This window comes from Lithobates pipiens, unplaced genomic scaffold (assembly GCF_037356315.1).
Source record: "Lithobates pipiens isolate NorthernLeopardFrog02 unplaced genomic scaffold, aLitPip1_a1.2 Scaffold_166, whole genome shotgun sequence".
NCBI classification, from domain to species: domain Eukaryota; kingdom Metazoa; phylum Chordata; class Amphibia; order Anura; family Ranidae; genus Lithobates; species Lithobates pipiens.
Window position 1 is genome coordinate 2,148,985 of NW_027507752.1, and position 19,640 is coordinate 2,168,624.

At 44.6% G+C, this 19,640-nt stretch overlaps 1 protein-coding gene across 1 annotated transcript in view; it reads right to left on the reverse strand.

The window, feature by feature from the left end:
* The window catches only part of LOC143986493 (uncharacterized), a 195,210-nt gene that overhangs the window by 98,772 nt on the left and 76,798 nt on the right, over positions 1-19,640 (reverse strand). The window contains exons 11-16 of the mRNA XM_077484835.1: positions 19,516-19,569; positions 16,945-16,998; positions 13,119-13,226; positions 11,519-11,572; positions 10,310-10,363; positions 1,528-1,572 (exon numbers count right to left, since the gene is read on the reverse strand). Coding sequence (XP_077340961.1) covers positions 1,528-1,572; positions 10,310-10,363; positions 11,519-11,572; positions 13,119-13,226; positions 16,945-16,998; positions 19,516-19,569 — 369 coding nt within the window. The remainder of the gene's footprint in view (positions 1-1,527; positions 1,573-10,309; positions 10,364-11,518; positions 11,573-13,118; positions 13,227-16,944; positions 16,999-19,515; positions 19,570-19,640) is intronic.

Here is a 19,640-nt window from a genome sequence, read left to right on the forward strand (position 1 = left end):
GACTTCTGACCCTGGCTTGTATTTAGTTTATGCTGACTTCTGGAATCCCGGACAACGGCTTTCTTTGACGATCCTTGGCTTTTCCTGTCAATGCACAGATTCACAGCCCAGGTAGGTTATCTGTTTGTTACTGTGGGCTGTGTCTATTTGCAAGGGTGAGCGTACATCACTGCACCATGGACTCCAACCTAGGTAAGCCCTCACAGTAGGAAGGTTCACCACTGTTCCAGGTTTTCTCCTTTTGTGGATAATGGCTCTCATCTTGGTTCGCTGACATCCCAAAGCATTAGGGTTGTCTTTGTAATCCTTTCTAGATTTAGCATGCTTCACTTTGTCAGACAGCTTCTACGTATGTAAGTGATTTCTTGATTCAACAGGTCTGGCAGTAATCAGGCCTGTGTGTGGCAAATAAAATTTAACTCAAAATGTGGTTAATCAAAGCTCATTCATGATTTAGCAAGGGAGGGGGCAATTACTTTTCCATATAGGACCAGGCAGGTATGGACAGCTTTTTTTCCCTTAATAAATAAAATCATCTTTTAAAAACTGCATTTTGGATTTACTCAGGCAAGAAAAAACTTTTTCACAGCACTGTAGATTTCGCTTTCTGGCTCGGCCAAGTATGTTCAGGTAAAATGACAATCTCTGACTTTGTTACTATCATCAATAAGCTACAGATATTGGTTAAATAAAACCATTTCTTGAAAATCAAATTCCAACTTAGAATTTGAATATTTATATTTAATTAGTGGCTGTGAGACATGACAGCCACTCCATTTAAGCTCAAAAAACAGTATTATTAACTAATTCAGCAATTTTGTGAGACCAGAGTGAGTAGCAGCAGCTGTGAGAGCAGCAGTGTACTTGTCTTTAGCATGTCACTTGCCACGGCACCTGCCACAAGTTGTGAATTGTCCACTTGCCACGTCACCTGCCACAAGTTGTGGATTGTCCACTTGTCACGGCACCTGCCACAAGTTGTGAATTGTTCACTTGCCACGGCACCTGCCACAAGTTGTGGATTGTCCACTTGCCACGTCACCTGCCACAAGTTGTGGATTGTCCCCTTGCCACTTCACTTGCCACAAGTTGTGGATTGTCCACTTGCCACGTCACCTGCCACGTCACCTGCCACAAGTTGTGGATTGTCCACTTGCCACGGCACCTGCCACAAGTTGTGGATTGTCAACTTGCCACGTCCCCTGCCACAAGTTGTGGATTGTCAACTTGCCACGTCACCTGCCACAAGTTGTGGATTGTCCACTTGCCACGTCACTTGCCACAAGTTGTGGATTGTCCACTTGCCACGTCACTTGCCACAAGTTGTGGATTGTCCACTTGCCATGTCACCTGTCACGTCACTTGCCACAAGTTGTGGATTGTCCACTTGCCACTATATGTCAATTCTGCTCATAACATGCCCTTAACCAGTCACCTCTTTTGAGACAAATATGTTGCCTGCAGTTGCTGAGAAAAATCACATTTGAAGCATAAATTATACATTTTGATAGGTTTGATAAATACTACCTGCACTCCGGAAAGTCCAGGAGGACCCGGCTCTCCTTTCTCTCCCTACAACCAGAAACAACCACTGAGTTAGAGTTGTTCTTATAAGAAATACAATAAAACATTTCTACCACTTAATCCAGCTAGCCAGCATAGAGAACTTAACTACTATTTTTAGAATTTAGATTAAAAACATATCGCCAAGATGCTTTTGTAGGTTGGCCACACATTACATGATTCTCAGATTTCTGTAGAATCTATTAAGGATGGTCTATAGTGATGGACGAACGTTTCGCCCGGCGGTCGTTTCGCGGCGAATTTCCGACTTTCGCCGTCCGCGGGTTCGAACGCCTTTTTCCGTCGTTCGCCCCGGCGGACTTACGTGTTTAATGTATACAAGAACTTTAACCTTTCGTGACACGTTTATCATGTGTTACAGGACAACCAATTGAGACATGACAGCTCATGGACACTTGGACATTCCCCCTAACCTATAAATACACCCGATCCGGTGGCCATTTTACATTCTTTCTTCTGTCACTGTAGGGAAAGGATCCTGTGTGGAGTAGGGACAGAGAAAACGCTAGCTATTTGGTACACAAAAGTTCTTTTCAGGACTGGTATAGGTGTTAGGTCAGCAGCCTGAGTTTCTTTTGTCAGTTTAGATAAAGGGACAGAGCGCTGTATGCTGCTATTTTAGGGACAGCTCAGCCAGATTAGTCTTTCTTCATCATCATCATCATCATCATCATTAGCTGTTACTATCAGGTCCACAAAAGAGCTGTTCCAGCTAATCGTTCCAGCCTACTCTTTTTTGCCAATTTGTATAGGGACAGGCAGGAAGCAGTGTGTCAGGCAGTGAGGATAATTTTAAAGACTTGCTGTTACTATTAGTTCCACAAAGGTTCTTTTCAGGACTGGTATCAGTGGTACGGTAATAGGCTTGTACACGTATAATATTCTTTCTTCCAAATATAGAAAGAATATTATACTTGACTGCTGCCCTTCTGCTGCAGTCTGCTAATCATTCACAACTCACTTGTTCCACAAAGCTCTTTATCAGGACTGGTAACTTGGTCTGTCTAGGGTGCTACGGTACATAGGCTTGGGTGCGGTACAGTCTGCTGTTCTGTAAGGACCGCTATCGGTCCACAATACATAGGGTTGCCGTGCACTACTGCTGACCGCTGCCCTATACTGCAGCAGTCCTTCAGCGGTATAGGGACTGACGCACAGTCTGCTAAACACTAATACACAACCTGCTTGGTCCACAAAAGTTCTTATAAGGACTGGTAACTTGGTATAGGGTGCTACGGTACATAGGCCTGAGTGCGTTACAGTCTGCTGTTCTGTAAGGACCGCTATCGGTCCACAATACATAGGGTTGCCGTGCACTACTGCTGACCGCTGCCCTATACTGCAGCAGTCCTTCATTGGTATAGGGACTGACGTACAGTCTGCTAATCACTAACACACAACCTGCTTGGTCCACAAAAGTTCTTATAAGGACTGGTAACTTGGTATAGGGTGCTACGGTACATAGGCCTGAGTGCGTTACAGTCTGCTGTTCTGTAAGGACCGCTATCGGTCCACAATACATAGGGTTGCCGTGCACTACTGCTGACCGCTGCCCTATACTGCAGCAGTCCTTCATTGGTATAGGGACTGACGTACAGTCTGCTAATCACTAACACACAACCTGCTTGGTCCACAAAAGTTCTTATAAGGACTGGTAACTTGGTATAGGGTGCTACGGTACATAGGCCTGAGTGCGTTACAGTCTGCTGTTCTGTAAGGACCGCTATCGGTCCACAATACATAGGGTTGCCGTGCACTACTGCTGACCGCTGCCCTATACTGCAGCAGTCCTTCATTGGTATAGGGACTGACGTACAGTCTGCTAATCACTAACACACAACCTGCTTGGTCCACAAAAGTTCTTATAAGGACTGGTAACTTGGTATAGGGTGCTACGGTACATAGGCCTGAGTGCGTTACAGTCTGCTGTTCTGTAAGGACCGCTATCGGTCCACAATACATAGGGTTGCCGTGCACTACTGCTGACCGCTGCCCTATACTGCAGCAGTCCTTCAGCGGTATAGGGACTGACGCACAGTCTGCTAAACACTAACACACAACCTGCTTGGTCCACAAAAGTTTTTATAAGGACTGGTAACTTGGTATAGGGTGCTACGGTACATAGGCCTGAGTGCAGTACAGTCTGCTGTTCTGTAAGGACCGCTATCGGTCCACAATACATAGGGTTGACGTGCACTACTGCTGACCGCTGCCCTATACTGCAGCAGTCCTTCAGCGGTATAGGGACTGACGCACAGTCTGCTAAACACTAACACACAACCTGCTTGGTCCACAAAAGTTTTTATAAGGACTGGTAACTTGGTATAGGGTGCTACGGTACATAGGCCTGAGTGCAGTACAGTCTGCTGTTCTGTAAGGACCGCTATCGGTCCACAATACATAGGGTTGACGTGCACTACTGCTGACCGCTGCCCTATACTGCAGCAGTCCTTCAGCGGTATAGGGACTGACGCACAGTCTGCTAAACACTAACACACAACCTGCTTGGTCCACAAAAGTTTTTATAAGGACTGGTAACTTGGTATAGGGTGCTACGGTACATAGGCCTGAGTGCAGTACAGTCTGCTGTTCTGTAAAGACCGCTATCGGTCCACAATACATAGGGTTGACGTGCACTACTGCTGACCGCTGCCCTATACTGCAGCAGTCCTTCAGCGGTATAGGGACTAAGAGTTTTGTCACAGGGTGATTTAAAAAATGACAGGCAGAGGAAGAGGCAGGCCCTTCCGCAGGGGTGGTAGGGGTAGGGCAGGAGCAACAGCCTTGAGCCAAAGTGGGAAGTTGCAGAAGGTGCGTTCAATTACTTTAAAGGACGCACCAGACTTGGTTGAGTGGCTCACTCAGCCTTATTCTTCTGCACCCTCCTCATCCTCTCGATCTGCACCCTCTTCTTCACTCTCTGCTATGTGCACCCCCAAAGACACTACCACCAACACCACCACCACCACATACCTTCCGCTTGAGTGCAAATGGGGGCCTTCATGCTCCAGTGTTTTAATAGGGACCCCCGTATAAAAAGCATGAGGGTCAAGGACCAGTACTGGGTGGCAACGTACTTAGATCCCCGGTACAAACACAAAATGGCGGAAATGTTACCGCCGTCGCAGAGGGCTGTCAGAATGCAGCACTTCCAGGCCTTGCTTCGAGAAATGCTGCATTCTGCTTTTGCGTGCGCTGGCAGAGGAGCAATTCCCACTCCCAGAGAAGGATTTGCGGGTACCAATCCAACAGCGCCTGCAAGAAGAGGCCGGTTTGAAGATGTGTTGGTGACTTCGGATATGAGGTCATTCTTTCAGCCGACCCATCGACAGGTGTCATCCGGATCCAGCATCAGGGAACGCCTAGACCGTCAGGTGTCCGACTACATTGGGTTAACGGCCGATGTGGACGCTCTGAGGAGTGATGAACCCCTAGACTACTGGGTGGGCAGGCTTGACCTCTGGCCAGAGCTTGCCCAATTTGCAATCGAACTGTTGGCTTGCCCCTCATCCAGTGTCCTGTCCGAAAGGACGTTCAGCGCAGCAGGGGGGATTGTGACCGATAAGCGTACTCGCCTAGCTCACGACAGTGTTAACTACCTCACATTTCTAAAAATGAATGAGGCATGGATCTCGGAGGAATTCAACACATGTGATCAGTAGACCATGTATATGTCTATAAACAATTTTTGGAATCAAGCACACAGACCTTCTTAATTCATTTGGCTCACTTCCCTGACCCAAAAAAGCACACCGTACTATATGCCCCTACCCTCCTCTTTGAAGAGGTTGAGCGGTGTCATATTTCTACTGGGGCTGCTTATTATGAGGGGTTCCCACCATCCCTGTGCTGTGCTGACTTCCTCCTGGGTGTTCTTATTATGAGGGGCTCCCACCATCCCTGTGCTGTGCTGACTTCCTCCTGGGGGTTCTTATTATGAGGGGATCACACCATCCCTGTGCTGTGCTGACTTCCTCCTGGGGCTGCTTACGGTGCTGCTGTCAGCGCTGTATGTCACGGAGCTGCTGTCAGCGCTGTATGTCACGGAGCTGCTGTCAGCGCTGTATGTCACGGAGCTGCTGTCAGCGCTGTATGTCACGGAGCTGCTGTCAGCGCTGTATGTCACGGAGCTGCTGTCAGCGCTGTATGTCACGGAGCTGCTGTCAGCGCTGTATGTCACGGAGCTGCTGTCAGCGCTGTATGTCACGGAGCTGCTGTCAGCGCTGTATGTCACGGTGCTGCTGTCAGCGCTGTATGTCACGGAGCTGCTGTCAGCGCTGTATGTCACGGAGCTGCTGTCAGTGCTGTATGTCACGGAGCTGCTGTCAGCGCTGTATGTCACGGAGCTGCTGTCAGCGCTGTATGTCACGGAGCTGCTGTCAGCGCTGTATGTCACGGTGCTGCTGTCAGCGCTGTATGTCACGGAGCTGCTGTCAGCGCTGTATGTCACGGAGCTGCTGTCAGCGCTGTATGTCACGGAGCTGCTGTCAGCGCTGTATGTCACGGAGCTGCTGTCAGCGCTGTATGTCACGGAGCTGCTGTCAGCGCTGTATGTCACGGTGCTGATGTCAGTGCTCTGTATTACGGTGCTGCTGTCAGTGCTCTGTATCTCCTGCACCCTCTTGTTTGCCTACCCTGGTCCCTGACCTTCCCTCTCCTCCATTGCCTTCATTAGCTCCATAGTCCTGAATTGTCAGAACAATTTCCCAAATAAAAAAAAAATGCTTGTAGTTATCGATCCCAAATTCACCTCATACATGTATTATGCTATTGTCCAGGTGGTGGGACTACGTGCTACCCCCTAATAATTACCCCGTGGCCGCAAATTCGACCTAAAGGTTTGCGAAATTCGCCTCCCATTGAAGTCAATGGAGCCCGCGGCGAACGGTCGTTTTCGCGAACGTTTGTGTCCGTTCGCGTTTCGCGTTCGCGAAACGTCCCGTCGGAAGTTCGTCCATCACTAATGGTCTAAATGTAGCTAGGTTCAGTTCAAGGTGGGTTTGGTGAACATTACAGAAGCTCAGGTTCTGAATCTGAAACCCGTTGAAGTCAATGGGAGCCGAATAACAAAAAATCAGTTCTGGCCATTTGCTAGGTTGATAAGCGAGAAGTTTTTAAAAAACTTCATGGAGTGCTGGGCACTGCCGTGATAAACATGTACCAAAGCAAAAATAAATGTAGAAATAATAATATATATGTAACGCTCTATGTAAATTGATGGCGCTATATAAGTACCTGTAATAAATAAGTGAATACATAAAATAAATACAAATTAAATTTGGTTCACTGTTAAAAAAAAAAAAACTCAGTTTGGCAGGGAGTAGAGATATATATATAACAATGCACGACCACTTGGCTACCAGGGACATTTTTACATTTTCACACACATGTTAAAATCTGCATTTTTGTGCAAGCAATGACTTTAAACCCCCAAAAGCAGAGACCCTGAAAAATATAAAATCATGACAGATGTGTTGCACAATATTTGCACAGCTATTAATTAAAAACATATTTTCAGGACAAATACACTAAGCTAAATGTTAGTGTAATTGTTAAAATATAAAAGAATGGTTTGTGTCAAGTAAATACAGTACATACCCAACTGGTACAGCCTTAAGATAAGGTGCACCCATGAAATTGGAAAAAAACGATGGAACCCAAAATTCTTCATAATCATTGCTTTAAACGCATTTACAGGTTTAACCATAAATTATAGCCCCAGAACTATTGTTTTTACTCTGTTGCTCAAATTATGCTTACACAGGCACAACCTAAGCTGTGCATTAGCATTAGGGGGGTGTAGGGGGGTCAACAGGGCCATTTTTTGCATTTGATTTTATTTATTTTTTTTATATACGGTTTTAATTTTTTATTGTTGTATTTAATTGTATTTGTATTTAATTTTCTTGCTATCACAAATGGACTAACAAATCCCCTGTGTGATAGCATGGACAGATGATATGTTCTCTCTATGAAGACATCAATGCTACCTCTGCTCTCCACTGCAGCTAATCAACCGCAGACCATGCTTAAGTAGCTGCTTCCCCAGCTATTGTAGCTGGGAAATGACAGCTGTGCATGTGGATATGATGTAGTACACATCCCTTCCAGGTTTATTAGTCGCAGTTGGGATCACCTTCCCTGATCACCTTCTGCTTATAATGACACAGCCATTTACTGGCCCAGGCTCCCTGGAAGTGAAGTTGTGCCTTTGTACAATGTATGCGACCTACTGCAGTGAAGCTAACATTTGCAAATTAAAAATACTGCAATTGACAGCTTCAGCTGCCTATTTCTGTCTGGGGATTTCCTGCCTCTATGCCAGACCCTTATCCTAGGTCAGAGTCTGGTATAGATGTTAATTGGAAACCCCATATATTAAAAAAAAAAAAGTGTGGGGTTCCCACCAGGGCTGGACTGGGACAAAAATTTGGCCCTGGACTTCATCCAGACCGGCCCACTTTAATTTTGCAAACACGCAATAAACAGTATATAAACTGTACGCAATTGCGTAAAAAAGCCCCTAGAGAGCCCCTCCTTACATCAGGGTCCCCAGAGAGCCCCTCCTTACATCTGGGTTCCCAGAGAGCACCCCACTTACACCAGGGTCCCCAGAGAGCCTCCCCTTACATCAGGATCCCCATATAGCCTTCCCCTTACATCAGGGTCCCCAGAGAGCCCCTCTTACATCAGAGTCCCCAGAGATCATCTGCCTTACATCAGGGTCCCTAGAGAGCCAACCCCTTACATCTGGGTCCCCACAGAGCCCCCCCCCCTTACATCCGGGTCCAAAGCGAGCCCCTCCTAATATCAGGGTCACCAGAAAGAGGGCAGGTAGTGGGCCGGGACCTTGTGGTTGGGGACTCCTGCACTGACTCGGGGCTATGGGCCCCAGATTCGGGGCTATAGCCCCAAAAGTCCCCCCCAGCGATGGCACTGGCTGTCACTGAAACCGGCCCACTGAGCCATCGGCCCACCGGGAAACTCCCTATAGTCCCTATGGCCAGTACATGCCTGGTTCCCACTAAAAACAGAACAGACCATTTTTTTGGTTTTGTTGAGGGTCTGGTAAGGATGTCAAGAGGGACCCATGTGAAAAAAAAAAGGCATGCTCCAGCACCCCCCCCCCTCCCAAGTTCCATATCAGACCCTTTGCCCTCCCCCTTTCCTTGCCTACCAGGTTGCATGTTTGGATAAGGATCTGTTGTGGATTTTCTTTGGGGGGGGGGGGGGGGGCGGAGATTGGGGTCGGGTGACATCACCGGTTGGTAAGGATGCAGTGGGTGTCTGAATGTGCTGCTTCCTTAACAACCACTGAGAGCAGAAGAGGAAAACTGTCATATATAGTAGCAGGAGAAACCCCCCCCCCCCCATTATATATGAATTAGGCGACTGCTGAACCTATGTTTGGACTGAGAGATATACACCACCGCTCACAGGCAGGTCCTGGGAACTCAGAGGTAATTGTTCCGGGTGGAGGGATCCGGGTGCGAGCCACAGCATGCAGACAATGTGGATAATGACAGAACTCTGGACGGCCGCACTCCAATGCTAAAACTATGCTTTATTCAAATAATATTTAGGAGACAGCAAATGACATCACAGCGAAAGATGATAACAACTGACGCGTTTCGCACGAAGGCTAGTGCTTACTCATAGCTGGTCCAGATGCTTTATTCAAATAATATTTAGGACACAGCAAATGACATCACAGCGAAAGATGCTAACAGATTACGCGTTTCGCACTAAAGCTAGTGCTTACTCATAACTGGTCCAGCTACGAGTAAGCACTAGCCCTAGTGCGAAACGCGCCAGTGGTTAGCATCTTTCGCTGTGATGTCATTTGCTGTGTCCTAAATATTATTTGAATAAAGCATCGTTTTAGCATTGGAGTGCAGCCGTCCAGAGTTCTGTCATTATCCACATTATGTTTGGACTGAACTGGGAGCTCATCTATAGATTCTAAAAATTTAAAAAGTGCAATTCCATTCAAACAATAATAATATAAATATAAAAAGGTACTATATTTAAATGTATATTTTGGGTGAGCATTTAGGTCGATCATTTTAGATTGTAAGCACTCACAAACTCACAAGCAAAGCCCTCTGAATTGTATTGTAACTGTACTGTCTTCCTTCATTTTGTTAAGCGCTACGCAAACTGTTGACACAATCATGGGCGTCCGCAGGTAGGGGCAAGGGGGGGCAAGTGCCCCCCCCCCCTGGAATCAGGGATCAGACCAGGAGCGATGACCCTCATCACCCCTCTCTGTCACCCTCTCTCTCTCTCTCACCCCTCTGTCTTTTTCACCCCCCTCTCTCTGTCACCCCCCTCTGTCTCTCTCTGTCACACTCCTCTCTGTCACCCCCTCTGTCTCTTTCTGTCACCCCCCTCTCTCTGTCACCCGCCCTCTCTCTGTCACCCCCGTCTCTCTCTGTTACCCCCCACATGTATGCAGTCTCTTAAGCCATGTATGCCATCTCTGACAGTCTCTTGGGCCATATCTGCAGTCTCTGACAGTCTCTTGGGCCATGTCCGCAGTCTCTAACCATCACCTGTACTACATCTGCAGTCTACTGTATGACTGTGATAATGTCATTGTCGAAAAAGGGTCAGAGAATGGGTGACCTTAAAATGATGCCCCTCCCTGAAAAAAGTTCTGCGGACGCCCATGGACACAATATAAATCCTGTATAATAATAATAACAACAGCAGTGATTTTTACCTTTATTCCTTTGATACCTTTTTCCCCGCACAACCCAGGAGCTCCAAAGAAACCCTACAACAAATGCACAACATCAGCATGATGAGTAAAAGTCCTCATTATCCATGACTATTACAATGCGATCTTTACTGCTTTAAAGAGACCCTGTCACTTTGATATAAAAGAATGACGGCGCTCACTGCAAAAGAAGTGTTTTAATAGTCACCTGGCAAACTACCCCTGCTGTCATTTTACTCTGTATTCTTGGGATTCCACTACTTTAAATTTCTTCTTTATCTCATATTTTGGAAGTGTTGGAAGTGCCTGGTCCTCCACCGCACGTTCTCTAGCTCCTCATAACATCCTTATGCCACTGCAGGTCATAGTGATGCCATCTGAGCTGGTAGAGAGAACCATAGCACGGAGCAGCGGGCCAGGCTCCCCCGATGGTGTCAGAGGCTGAAGCATCTTCAGGCCGCAGTGCCTCAAGCATACAGAAGAGAATGATTGCCCTGGCAGCAAGACAAGTACGTTTTCAAAAACATCTCTTGTGGGGAATTTGTTTCGTTTGTTTTTATATCAAGGATGCACAGTCATTTCAACCATTTTTTTTTTGTTACCAGAGCTATTTTTTATTTTATTTTCTAGCACATATAATAAAGTGCACATTTTAGGTCTGAAGATTAGCTAAAAACCTTCAAAAACATATTTTTCTAAAAGCAGACATCCTAGAGACTAATAAGGTTGTAGTTTTATGTTTTTTTTTATGTAACACAATATTAGTGCACATGTTTATCAAGCCCATCTATTCAGGAATAAAACAATGCAGTAAAAGGTATTTTTAGTCCACAAATATTGGCTGACGGCCCTCCGCTCTCTCCCCGCCAACACCTGCCATGGCTATCCCGGTACCCAGGAGGCAGGGCCGTCTTTAAGGCAGGGCAAAAGGGGCAGCTGCCCTGGGCCCTGTCATTGTTGTGGGGCCCAAAACAGCTGCCTCATACTTGTCAACTATTCCGGTTTAAATTCCCTCGCTACTTGAAGTTTTAGTCCTGTGCTGTGTCCCGATATCTCTTCAAGATAGGTCAAGATACCTCTCCAAAGAGGTCCCTGGGGCTACAATCTCACCTTGTCATCTCAAAGTGTGAAGTCTAGTAAAACTATCAAGGACTGAATGTGAGAACAGTGTCTACAAAGCCAACAAATTTAGAAACATATCTGACAACTCACTTCATCTCCCTTTTCACCAGAGGGACCTTGATCACCTTTGAAGCCTTGTGGCCCCTGAAAAAAAAAGACCCATTTATCAGAACGGATATAGATATAGATGCATGATTCAACTGTAGAAATATTTGTTTTTATGAAAGGTCGGTGCGCCAATGGCCATACTGGCTTTGCTCACAAAAAACAAACCCAGCCAACTGATGATTTCCCCAAGAGCAATGGGCTGGGGGTGTCCACTGGTATTCATATTATATTACTAATTAATGTGCTCACACACTAGACTTACTGTGCCATATTCGTGCCAACAGTCACCATCCACCATACAGCAGAGACACATATTGGATGTATTTTCCAGCCAGTAAAGCAATATATTTTTTTTAATTCATATATGTATCATAAAACACTTGTATCCATTCACCTACATTTTTTACACTGGGGGTCAGTTTTTTAAGCTCATGAACGTTGTCATAATGTAACGTTTTACATGCACTTATATGTATTAAAATCTATGAAAAAATATCAGATCTATCTTTTTCTTTAAAGCCCAACTGAAGTCTTAGCCCCTGTACACACGGTCGGACATTCCGACAACTGAAACTGGTGTTGCATACACACGGTCGGACAAAGTTGTCAGAAAAGCCGATTGTTCAGAACATGGTGACGTTATTTCGTTACGACGGGACTACGTTCAGGCTAGTAGCCAATAGCTTTGGTCTCGTAAATTGATCTGATCATGCGTGGCACTTTGTCCGATCGGAATTCTCTACAAACGATAGGACAAAGTCCAATCGGATCATGTTGTCGGAAAATTTTATAGCCCAGCTCTAAAACTTTGTCGGTCGGATATTCCGACGGAAACAGTCCGAAGGAGCCCACACACGGTCGGATTATCCGACAACACGGTCCGATCGGACATTTTTTCCGTCGGAATGTCCAACCGTGTGTACAAGGGCTTACTCTATCTTCTTTGTATAGTCCTGTACTGCAAATGTTATGATTTTCAATTATTTTCACTTGGAAATGCCTTAAAATGCCTTGTTCTCTCTGTGTAAATCCACTTCTTAGTCTCCCACACCAGTGATCTATGCTGGCATAGGTGAGTATTGGCCACACCCCTCATCACAAGTATTATATAGTTTGAAAAAAAGACGGGGCATATCTGAACAGGTCTGTTATGGGTATTAGTGATGGGTTCAAATGTGTTCAGATCCTAGTCTGAACACACATGAGCGAGCCCACTAGCTGTTACCTGTAGCAGGACAATCACGTGTGCCCATATACAGTTAGACAGCACACTCATATTAATACACAGTGTTGCACTGCTATGATTTAAAACTAGAAGTCAGACTAGAAAAATGGAGGTGTTTGGTACAATGTCGTTTTGACTATGTGTGGATTTCCGTGACTACTTGGGCTTGAACTGATGTGCCCTGAGCTTTACAACACCTCCATTTAGGTCAGTGCAAACAGGAATATAGTTTTCACTTTATTGCCCTTAATGGCAATCCTCAGCTAGTACTTCTCTGTACTGCCCCTTTGTCTATGTATTACCTCTTTTCTCAGGTCACTGCCCAACATTGGACACCGCCACTCCCTCCTTGCATACCTTTGCTCCTGGTATTCCAGGCGATCCCACTTTTCCATCTAATCCCGGAGTGCCATCATTCCCAGGAATGCCAGCTACTCCTTGAACTCCTGGTAATCCTGGAAGCCCCTGCAAAAAGTTAATGACAAGCGATCATTGTGGTAGTGGCACTGAGAGACAGGAGTGTACAGAGCGGATCAGTGATAAACCAAGGACCACACACACTGCAATATTAGCCACTCATAGGACAAACATTTTCATATCAGCTGTCAGAGAAATTATACTTTTTATGTCATCTATGAACACCGTTATTTGATATTAATATAGTTTTAGTTGATATAGCTTAGTTATAACAAAATGCTTAGACTTGCATAATTTGGAAACTCATGGGGTTTGCAAAAAGGCTTAGGGAGGTTCTAGTCCGTATCCTGTATAACAATTGTGAATGTGAAACTGTAAGGCCGCGTACACACGGGCGGATTGTCTGCCCAACTTAGTCCGCTGAACCGTGTTTCAGCCGACAATCCGCTCGTGTGTGGGCTTCAGCGGACTTTTTCAGCAGACAGTCCGACGGACTTTGTCTTTCGGAATTTCCGTAATTTTGTCCGCTGAAACTTGGTTTTGTCCGTCCAAACTTGGTTTCAGCGGACAGTCCGCTCGTGTGTAGGCAAGTTGGACGGACTAAGTATGGCGCATGCTCAGAAAGGGTTTACACGGCCAAAGGTTGCATTGCAGTGTATTGGACGTCGTTTTTCTAGTCCCGTCGTACGTGCTGTACACGTCATCGCGCACGTTTTCAGTGGACTGTCTGTTCATCGTGTGTGGTCAAGTCCGTTCATTCAAAAGTTGAACGGACTGTCTGTCGGATTGTCTGACGAACCTAGTTGGGCAGACAATCCGCCCGTGTGTACGCGGCCTTACTAATATTTCCACCTTTCCTGCCATAGTTCAGAATAAAGTTGAAAATACATATGACTGGACATTTCTGTAACAGGAAAGGGGGGTGTCCGAGGCATATAAAAGAAGGACGCTGCAATATTAAACCAGAAATGAGGGATCTGAACATGTAATGCAACTCATTTCTCTTGCATATGCAATAAATGTTATCCTGCTTCGAGGACGGTCTTAGACGGTAATTTATTTCTGTAACATCAGTCATCTTATTTCATTAGAGTTATGTATATGTCCCACATGACATGATTTTTACCATGTGATTGCTTTTCAGAAACCGCTAGGTTAAAGTGGTTGTAAACCCTTACAACACACTTTGACCTACAGGTAAGCCTAGATTAAGGCTTACCTGTAGGTCCAAGAAATATCTCATAAACCTACACGGTTTAGGAGATATTTGGCGAAAGACAGGCACCGCTGTCTACGGCGCATGCGCCGTAGACAGCGGCACGCAGGCGCACTGAGCGCGAGTGGCGGCTCCCGTGCGCTTGCGCGGGAGTGGCGGCTTCGCCGAATGACAGCGGCGGAGCGGCAAGACCCACCGAGAAGATGGATGCGCCGGACTACAGGGGACAGCTTTGACTTCGCTGGCTCCTGTTTCAGGTAAGTGACACATAATGGACTACTATGCGATGCGATGCGATGCGATGCATAGTAGTCTATTATGCTTTACCTTTGCAGGGAATGAAAGAGGAAGTAAACCCATCAGGGTTTACTTCCTCTTTAAGAATGAGATCAATAAATAGTCCACACACTTAACTGAGAATTTCAAACTGTGAGCATCACAAACACAAAGCATTGTTGTAGCGGAACAGACACAACATTTTTGAGGACACTAGGCTCTGAACTACATATCTGCAGCATTGGGATATAAATGTCAACACTGGAGCAGCAGCTGGATATTACTGGAGCTGGCTAAGACTGAGAGGTCTCGACAGTCTGGAGCACTTTGGGTTGTACTGGTTGGAATTTAAAGCAGAATTAAATTTAAAATTAAAAGAAAAATGTCTGACAGATATTATTGGTCTGTCAGCATTTATTTTCTGAAAGTACTCTGCACCTAAAATGCACAGCTCAGTGTACTTTTAGAGCACGGCTCTCTGCTGAGACAATTGTGACTCTCGTCTGCATGTGCGGGAGTGACGACATCCCAGCCAATCAGTCAAGCACAGTTAGGCGAAGACTTTTGGAGGATGGCCTGGTGTCAATAAGGGCAGCAAAGAAGCCACTTCTCTCCAGGAGAAACATCAAGGACTGATATTCTGCAAAAGGTTCAGGGATAGGACTGCTGAGGACTGGGGTAAAGTCGTTTTCTCTGATAAATCCCCTTTCCAATTGTTTGGAGCATCCGGAAAAAAACCTTGTCCAGAGATGAAAAAGGTGAGCGCCACCATCAGTCCTGTGTCAAGCCAACGGTAAAGCATCCTGAGACCATTCATGTGTGGGGTTACTTCTCAGCCAAGAGAGTGGGGCTCACTCAAAATTTTGCCTAAGAACACAGTAATGAATCAAGAATGGTACAAAAACATCCTCTGAGAGCAACTTCTCCCAACCATCCAAGAACAGTGTGATGATGCACAATATATACAACACACGTCTCCTGCGCTTGAAGATGGGCCCCACAGTTATGTTATTCTATGCTCTTGTCCTGGTAAACTCAGGTAAATGCCACCCTGCTGCCCTCATGAGACTGGGGATGTCTAGATGCAATGAGATTAAAAATAAACAGAGGGTGCACCGACCTAGTGCAATATCCTCAATAAATTACTTTATTAAAAAAAAGGAGGAATAATACTTACAAACATACGCTTAAATTCAGCATATGAGATATGGAACAGATTTACGTCTGTGGTATCACATTACAGATAAAACTTCCCACAATAAGACTGCCTGAGGTGGGCTCCAGTAGAACCAGTTCACATAGTTTTGCTATGCAACCCGTTTGCTTGGCCAGGCCCATGTTTCAAAACACAAAAATGAATACCATCATTGACTAGTAATTACCAAATACATTTTTAACCCCAAATGTAGAAGGAAAGATTGGAGTGCCCATGGGAGATGTTTCTATTTTTATGAAAGATGTGGATGGAGATAAATCAGTGCCACCTATCAGTGCCCATCACTGCAGCCTATCACTGCCACCTCTCTGTGGCCCCTATCAGTGCCCATCACTGCAGCCTATCACTGCCACCTCTCTGTGGCCCCTATCAGTGCCCATCAGTGCCACCCATCAGTGCTTCCTTTTCAGTGCCCATCAGTGCAGCCTCATCAGTGCCCATCAGTTAAGGAGAAAAATTACCTGTTTCTAAAAGTTTATAACAAAATACGAAAAACTTTTAGTTTTTTTTCACATTTTTCGGTCTTTTTTTTTTGTTTGTTTAGCAAAAAATAAAAAACCCAGTCATGATTAAATACTACTAAAGAAAGCTCTATTTCTGTGGAAAAAAAAGTGAATTTGGGTACAGTGTTGCATGACCCCGCAATTGTCATTCAAGGCATGAGAACGATGAAAGCTGAAAATTGGCCTGGTCAGGAAGGGGGGTGTAAGTGGCAGGTAAGCAAGTGATTAATATTTGTGTCATTCTCAAAACTTTTTGTCACGGCTGTATATATATATATATATGCATTCTATATTACACAAAATGGGTTGTTTTACAAGATAAGGGTTCACATATACTTTAATTCTTTAAAGTGAAAGTCACTTGCTGTTCTGATGACTACAGTGAAGTGAAATGAGGGGAAATCTCTTCAGCTGAATAAAAACTTGACAGAAATTGTAAATGTATCCATTCTATCAGAAACAAGATTAAAAAAATTGATTTTGATTTTGACTAGAGTGCTGCTTTAACTTTTTACTACTAGACCTTTAACTTCATTTCATAAGGACAATTCTTACCATGGGACCACATTGTCCTTTTATACCGAGCCACCCTGGAGGTCCAGTCATTCCCTGTAAATGAAAATAAAAATCTTTTATAAAAAGATAAGATAAATTGTGAACTTATTTTTCTGGCTAGTAAGTAATGCTGTACATAGACACTAGATGATGACAGGAGGTTAGAAAATAAACCAAAACCAAAAGATATTTGTTTAGTGAAAATTTTTTACTATAATCTGCATACTATAAGTATGTGAAGAAAATTTGTAGTCTAGTAAAAAACACCCTAGAGAGAAATAAACCCAATTTCTGGGCGATATCTACTATGCTGCTTGCTCTTTATTATATAAAAGTAAAGCGCACAGGCTTATGTGAATGGCTCCATTCACACCTGGCATTTTGGGATTTTGGGCAGAATCGCTGCGATTCTACCTGCGATCTCAAAATGCAGTATAATCTCAGAAGGCATGTTCAGGTGTCATTATTTTCAATGGCACCTAAAACACGTTGCGGTTTTGCAGCAATTATCATACAATTTATCACGCGGCAATCAAGGCAAATTTGCATCTCAAGCAGCTTGTCACCAAAAAGGGATGGCAGGCTTAATACAATGCGATTTGCCCCGACTGCAATAAATTGCAGCAAAACTGCACCGCATTTTAGGTGCCATTGAAAATAATGGCACCCGAACATGCATTTTGTGTTTGAAGTGCATTATGAGATATCGGCAGAATCACAGCAATTTTGCCCGAGATCTCAAAATGCCAAGTGTGAATGGAGCATCAAGTTTAATGCCTAAGTGAGAATTATGTAATTTTGAACCCACCCACCCACAACCTCCTCGGACAAATCACATGTCCCAGGATTCTTTGGGAACAATCTGACAGTGCAAGATAATAAGATAATTAAATCTCAAGTGATAAAGAAAAAAAACTTATAATAAATGAAAAAAAGGGGAAGTGTGCATACATAAATGTTGAAAGGGGTATAAGATACACTATATACAGTGTTACATATATCCATAAATGATTTGCAAAATATAAACATAAAAAATGAATGAATAGGTATAGTCCATATCTTAAAACAATGGTGCAAAAATCGGAGTCCCAGAAAAGATATGGTGAAAAAAGGCTTACCAGGTATAAATGACCCAATTAGACATAATTATATTTTGCAAATCATTTATGGATATATGTAACACTGTATAGGGTATCTTATACCCCTTTCAACATTTATGCATGCACACTTCCCCTTTTTTTCATTTATTATAAGTTTTTTCTGTATCACTTGAGATTTAATTATCTTATTATCTTGTTATAATACATTTAGCGCTTACACTTTACATTTAACACTTTTCTGGCTAAAAAATCCTTGGTTTAGCGTGTTGGCAGCTTTTTCTATACATCCGGAAATTGCGCAGTGTTATTTTGTGTATATAGTAATCTGACAGTGCAGCATGATCTCTCGCATGCGCAGTGGGGAGCCATCAGTGAAACAGCAGAACATCAGAGCTGACTCCCACAGCCAAGATGGTGGCGCCTGGGATCTGAAAACTGTTAGCCCTTGTACACACGGTCGGACATTCCGACAACAAAAGCCGACGGATTTTTTTCAACGGATTTTGTCCGAAACTGCTCTTGCATACAAACGGTCGGACAAAGTTGTTGGAAAATCTGATCGTTCGGAACGTGATGAAGTTCGGTCGTTGCGACGGGACAACGTTGCAGCTAGTAGCCAATAGCTTTGGTCTCATAATTTGATCTGAGCATGCGTGGCACTTTGTCCGATCGGAATTCTCTACAAATGATCGGACAAAGTCTGATCGGATCGTGTTGTCGTAAAATTTTATATCCAGCTCTCAAACTTTGTTGGTCAGACATTCCGATGGAAAAAGTCCGATGGAGCCCACACACGGTCGGATTATCCGACAACACGGTCCGATCTGACCTTTTCCGTCGGAATGTCCGACCGTGTGTACAAGGGCTTAAAGAATCAACCCCAGCGAAGACAGCACTGGACTCCTAGGCTGATGAGTGTCTGCTACAGTATTTGTTAGCTGCTGACTTATACTTTAAAGTAAATAAACAACTGTAGTCCATCTTTAAAGTGGGGTGCCCCCTAAAAAAAATAAAAATAAAAGTCAGCGGCTACAAATACCGCAGCTGCTGACTTTTAATAATCGGACACTTACCTGTCCCAGTGTCCAGCAATGCGGGGGAACGAAGCCCCCCCTTGTTCCCCACTCCGCTCGCGGCGCCGTCATTTGTACTGTGGGCACCCGGCTGTGGCTTCACAGCCGGGCACCCACTATGCATTGCGCGAGCGGCGCAGGCCGCCGTGATACGCCGCGCAGTAACCTGGGACATGTGACAGGTCCCAGGTGACTGTGTGGCGCGAGGGGAAGTGATGTCACCAGCCCGGGCAAGGAAGAAGGCAGACTACAAGGGAGCCACTAGCAACAGGTATTTAGAGGCAAGTAAAAAAAAAATTTTTCCAATTATTTTTTTAAAATATTTTTTAATAATTTTAAACATTTTTTGATTTTTTGGTGGCAACATTTCAAGAGGTAAAGTTCAGTCTTTTCCTTACCGGTGTTCCAGGTCTTCCATGGATGCCAGGCAGACCTGGTGGTCCTCGACTTCTCTATAAGATAGAACAAACAACATTTTTAAACATAAACCTGTAACAGATAAGTAACATTCAAAATAATGATA